General features: G+C 37.5%; 1 protein-coding gene across 2 annotated transcripts in view; it reads left to right on the forward strand.

The window, feature by feature from the left end:
• Positions 1 to 665: 665 nt before the first annotated feature.
• Positions 666 to 6,671, forward strand: part of LOC125043419 (growth arrest-specific protein 1-like) — a 67,374-nt gene continuing 61,368 nt past the window's right edge. The window contains exon 1 of one of the 2 annotated variants that reach the window (XM_047639515.1): positions 666 to 905. In XM_047639515.1, the coding sequence (XP_047495471.1) occupies positions 898 to 905 (8 nt within the window). In that variant the 5' untranslated portion in view covers positions 666 to 897. Of the gene's footprint in view, positions 906 to 5,994; positions 6,305 to 6,671 lie in introns of those variants that run through there. The other variant, XM_047639516.1, reaches the window with a different exon arrangement.

Consider the following 6,671-nt stretch of genomic DNA (forward strand, 5'->3'; position numbering starts at 1 on the left):
TTCCTTATGTCAACATATACGCACGTATGCAAGTAGGCGTCTATCAGCGCGAGGTGTGGGCGGCCTCCCCCGACCGCCCGCGCGTCCCTCCCTCGACGTGATAATTTCTGTGCAGTCGTTGGCGGGCCATCCATCGCCGGCGTCGCCTCCTCGCCTCACAAAGGACCAGCATTCCTACGACATTCAATATCTCTTTCAAAAACTGATTTCATATTGGTTTCTCTCGTCGACCCGCATCATAGTCCTATCCGCGTGGTGCCGTAAGGGTTATACTTCAAGAGGAATCCAGTGGAGGCTTCGGCCTTATTGACGAGGGATAACGCCTTTGCTTTCCATTGGTGTGTCGAGAGCGACGTAGGTGGTAAAGTTTGGAATATAGGAATAGCGTAACGCTCATGATTCTTCCATTAACCAAATATAAACAACAACAATCTAGAAACATAAGTCACAAATATACTGCCTCTACATCACTCGAACTCATCACCATAATTCAGGCTAACCACCACTTATTATGAATGCAGAGGCGAATGAATAACCTAATACAAAAACCTGGCAACAGAGGGCTCCACGCACACTATAAAGGACCTCTCGACACGCACGTTAAGGAGTTGAATCACAATTATTATTCGAGCTGGTCCAGTAGCTGCTGAGGTGAGAAGGCTCAAATGTGAAAGCTCAGAGCTGCTTATCACGTGGAGCATAGGCAAGACTATACTGCACGTGTATGGGTTATGGACCTCTCTTTTAAGGTGTGATATTAACACTGCAAAAGGATTTAATGCGTGTGACGGTGATTTATTGGTAAAAAGACAAACAAACAAACAAAAAAGACAACGGCATTTGCTCTCTCTTGATGCAGTGTTGGTGATAGGCTAAGATTTCTTAGCGACTGAGACAATGAAACTGTGAGTATTCATATACTTATTATTATATTGAAAGAGTGCATGAAATTGCGGTTTATTTGTCGGTGTGCAGATTCAGATACCGATATACTTAAATAATAGTTTCATTTTTATAAAACTCATAGAGAAGTAGTAAACAGTTTATCAATACATGAATACGTATATACGTACAAACGTATGTATAAATATACATGCACAATTTTGCACATACATACGCATATAATCATATACAAAAAAAAAAAAAAAAAAAAAAAATACACACACACACACACACACACACACACACACACATACACACACACACACATACACACACCCACACGCACGCACGCATATATATATATATATATATATATATATATATATATATATGGGTATATGTGTATGTACATACATATGAATCTATATATGTATATATATTTATATATATATATATATATATATATATATATATATATATATATATATATATATATATGGGTATATGTGTATGTACATATATGTGAATATATATATATGTATATATATTTACTTATACATAAATATAGATACACATGTATACTTCCACCTTACATACACACAAATACACATTTATATGTGTTTATATATTGGCAAAACATACCGCATCATCCCTTCTTTATGAATACGTTTTCCTTTATGAACATTCCACAGCTGTTCAGCAAGATGAACTATCGGTAATATGATAATGATTATGATGATTTACTTTATCAGTGCACATCCACACACACACACACACCCACACACACACGCCCACACCCACACACACGCCCAGACCCACACACACGCCCACACCCACACACACGTCCACACCCACACCCACACACCTACACCCACACACACCGACACACCCACACCCACACACACACATGTATATATATATATATATATATATATATATACATATATAACATTCATCATATTCGTGCCATCACCGATGCGATGTTTGACGAACTACTTGGCGCCATGTTGACATCATATAGTTGACTGGATCTAATTATTAGGGTAACTGACTAATGATCCTTCTCCAGGGGAGCAGTTGTTTAGATAATTATTGTTGGTGATTATCAACGCATCATCATATCTAATATATATTTTACCCAAAATTATACAAATCCGCATGCGGGCGATACGCGTGTGCAGGGATGGACACACTCACATTTGCAGCGATTTGAGTGTGCATAATTTTGGGTAAAGTATATCGTAGATAAAATGGTGCGTTGAGAATCACCAACAATGATTATACAAATAGTATCATTTTAATTATTATTATCATTATCCATCTTCTTCCTCTTCTTCTTCTTCTGATTATTATTATTAGTATTATTCTTATTATTATTACTACTAATATTGTTATTATTATTATTACTATTATTATCATTACCATCATCACTGTCATTATTTCTATAACAATTTGTTATCCTGTTACTTAAACAATGATGGTGGTGACTAGTAATGCTGCTGTTGATGACGATGATAATGATGATGATGATAATGATGATAATGATGATGATGATGATAAGGATAATGATAATAATGATGATGATGATGACGACAATGATAATAATAATGATGGTGACGATGTCGATGACGAAGACAACGACAACAACGATGACGAAGATACAGATGAAAATGAAAGACGAAGACGAAGAGGGAGATGAAGATGAATATGAAGTTGATACGTTATATGTTAGAATATAGTGTCTTATAGTGCATCATTCACCAAGCACTCGACCTTATCCGCAAGAACCATTAAGACGCTCAGATTTCGAAGCGAAAATACCCATGGAAAACGAACGAAAAGGCGCCAATGACCATGACGTGAAGCAGACCACCAGCCCCCACCCTGATACGTCACGCCCCTGGAGGCTCGTTACAGCCGCCCGTTCACAGAAAGGGCAATGGAAAAGCAGCCAGCGAGACGATGCGAGATTGTTCTTAAGAAAAGCCTCTCTATGTGTCTAAAGAAAACATTGGAACGAAAACCTGATATAGTGGATGGAGCGGAGAGTTATGGCGCTTGATCGGGGTAACTATACGGCAAAATCTCTTCGTTTTATTGAAAGACATATTAGATAATCTTTATAATTCAGAATGATGTATAAATGATTTTTTTTTCGCGGTTTGTATTCGCTGACTGTAGCAGGGGATACACGTGTGAAGGAAAAAGAGGTTCATATTTTAAACTCGTGACTTTAGGTTATCTGGATCCCATATAGACGACATTGATGGCACTCTCTGCATACCTTTTTTTTAAGCGAATAGTTATCTGACGCCTTCTAACGGAACAGTGCCACCTTCTATGTAGAGTTTCCCTTAATTTGCAATTATTCATATAGGCTAGAATTAGAAAGATAAAATTTAAATTCTTTGAATGAGAATTTGTAAACCTGCTATCAAAGGAACTTGAAACATCAAAAATCATATCTTAATAGCAAAACAAAACCCAATATGATATAAATAATGCTCCTCTCTTATAGTGTTTATCTGGCATTGTCACTTTACATATCAGACCCGGGGGAAAAAAAACAGAGAGAGTAAGAGATGTTACGTATTGAGTTCCAAATCGTATGTTTGTTGTGAGACCAAAGAGTGTTTGGTGTGGGTGTCAGACGTATATCGGTGTGGCCTGACTGTCTAAATCTGATGTTTATGTGTGTGTGTGTGTATATATATATATATATATATATATATATATATATATATATATATATAGAGAGAGAGAGAGAGAGAGAGAGAGAGAGAGAGAGAGGGAGATTTCAAAAGTTTTATGAAAATAAAAATGTTTGAAAACATACATATATATATTTATATATGTATATATACGTTTTATTTATTTATCTATTAATTCATGCATATTATACATATGTATGAATACACACCGACAAACACACACACACACAAACACACATATTCCAAAAGTCATGCGAAATTTACAGCTTAATAAACAAAAAGTCCTGACTAGTCTCCGGTAGAAAAAAATAATAATAATAATTTGTATGAAAAGGCAGATTTACATTCTTACAAATTCTTTCTACTCATGCCGTGCAACATCATTAGCAATATCTTTATTACCACTTTTACAATGGGCGCACAAATAATTGGAGAATTGAGAAATTTGGCTGATGTTGCGAAATGGGGGAAAGGAAAGAAAAGGAAAGAGGAATCTTTTTCATTTATTTGTTTTTTCGTTTATTTGTATATTTTAATCACACACACACACACACACACACACACACACACACACACACACACACACACACACACACACACACACACACATACAGACAAACTCGAATACGAAACAACCACAATAAAAAAATGGAAATAAATCGTAACGTTTCGAACACATTAAGAGTTCCTCATCAGATGGATAAATAACCGAACCGGACACACACACATACGTATATACAGCTGTCCATGTATGTGTGTAGTCAACATGTGCAGCATATGCATACATTAAATGTATTTCACTCCAAAAACTCAGGCAATAAAGCAATTTCTGGACCGCGAAAAGCCATGTTCTGAACACGAACAGATAACGAAATGCAAAATACCTACCGGCTAAACCACTTTCAGAAACACTTGCTGAAAAGGTATACAAAAAAGGCGAATCTGGGTCGTGAAAACTCATCTACTTATGCAACTTTCTTGTACTCTCGTTTTACCCCGAGAGTCAAGTATGATGCAGCTAACATTAACACTTGTCTACCCCGCTGTGCAACACGCCAAATATTCATCTTAATTGAAGCAGAAATGTGCATATCTTTGAACCCTGACAATGCACCGTACTCTTGCAATATACCAGTGCAATTTGCATTATGCAATTGCTTTATTTAACTCTTGTCAGTGTGGTTTTATCTTTAAATTGTGGATCGACATTGTATGAAAATCAACTCGGCAAAGTTTACATAATTACTTCAAGGGGAATGACCACCGGATTTGCACCTGCATCGGCGAATTGATAGCGCATATGCAATATATACAAGCAACATACCTGGGCATCTCGCTTTAATGGGTGCTGGCACGGGCCCCTTGCCTGAGATACATGTTTTATTGCTTGTTTTACTGGCTGTGGACGTTCGACCTTTTCGTGATCAAAAAAAAAAAGAAAACTTCAAAACTTTCTTTTCCATTTTTACGGCGAAACATGCATATCCAAGCTCATTCGCAAACAGAGCACGCGATGTAGTCACGATTCGTTACCAGAGCTGATTTTGTTTTAGGAAAAACGTAGAGATATAGGTTCATTTTCTGGCGGGGCATCATAAACCCAACAAGCAAACAGAGTCGGTCCCTTGGCTGTGATGAAGTTGTATCTGTCATGAACCTTTGTCGAAGCCAGGTCATCGAGGTTACCATATATTGCCCGATTCTCAACAATTATCGTATTTATAACACTTTGTGAGACAGCATTATTCCGAGGAAGTTTCGAGTGCGTGCGTGTGAGTTATTGCGATCTTGTTTCCCAGTGTACAATGTTTTATTTCGACGGAGGTGCAGCGGAACAATATCAAAATAAAGTTTATTGTGTACGAAACGTTCCTTTTTTCTGCCTCTTTTTTTTTTTAATCTTTTTGCCCTGCGGGGAACTGAAGTTATCGTTGAGGTTTTAGTTTTTGACATCGTTCTGTATAATGCAACAACATGATTACACTGAAGATGACCGGCGTATTCCAACACCCGTATAGTGCTAGTAAATGATGAATGCTATTATTTATGACGTCCCGACTTTCCAAAACGAATGCGCGCCTTCGTGATTTCTTGTGGTATCTGGCATCGCGACCGGGCAAGGGGCGGAGCAAGAATCTGTAAGAGGAGAGACTCGAGTTACTCATTGTTTTATTCTAAATACATTTTTTCTCCCTTTATTCGTAACGTGAGATGAAAATCGATTGACGGAGCGTTCATATGCTATGCAGAAATGTAGTGTCGTATTATCTAAAGAGAAGAGGAGTGGGGATACGGGCGTAATGGATAAAAAAATGAATAAACATTATCCATTGTCAATTTCGCTGTCGAGAATGAGGGTTGCTTACAATCTCACATCTTAATCTCAGTAGTAGACTGGCAGAGGAGGTTGAATGTACGCTTCTTCTCAACCTGTGTTTGTGACTGATCAGTGCCGTTCCAAAAGCGAGAAATCCGATAATATCGACCTCGCTAAAACTGTTCTAAGTTACGTGACGATTTGGCAATGAAATAATCCACGGGGTGTGCGAAAATTCCCAAGTGAAATAGTTGTTTCAGTTTTCGTGTGGTTGTGAGTTGCTACAAGAATGAGGCGAGGGTGTATAGCAAGGAGATAGCAACACTTGTGCAACACTAGCTCTCACATGGGCTAGATTAACAAGGCTTGTGTCTGCGTACTTCATTATTTTGGCGTGAGTACTTGTAGTTATGGCAGTAAAATTCAATACGTGTCTGTAGACTTTTGCATTATGCACTGTGTCTTTGAAAGTATTCCGTACGTTTTTAGAGAATAATTTTGAGCATTTTCATTGTCTGTACTGAACTATGGTTATTATAATCACGATCTTACATTAACTGCATAAAGAGAAATTGTTGTTAATCTTGGGAAAAAAACGCTTATACTGTTTGATCACGCGTCCAAACTGACTCACAGCGAAACAAAAAACAGTGAATCGAAAACAAAATAAATTCCTTTCGATAATCACCCTTAATGAGCGGTTGTTTAGAGGTGAATTCAGTTGTTTTTTCCTTACAGTAAAGAACACTATTTTAAGGATT

Source organism: Penaeus chinensis, chromosome 3 (genome assembly GCF_019202785.1).
Source record: "Penaeus chinensis breed Huanghai No. 1 chromosome 3, ASM1920278v2, whole genome shotgun sequence".
In the NCBI taxonomy this organism is placed as follows: domain Eukaryota; kingdom Metazoa; phylum Arthropoda; class Malacostraca; order Decapoda; family Penaeidae; genus Penaeus; species Penaeus chinensis.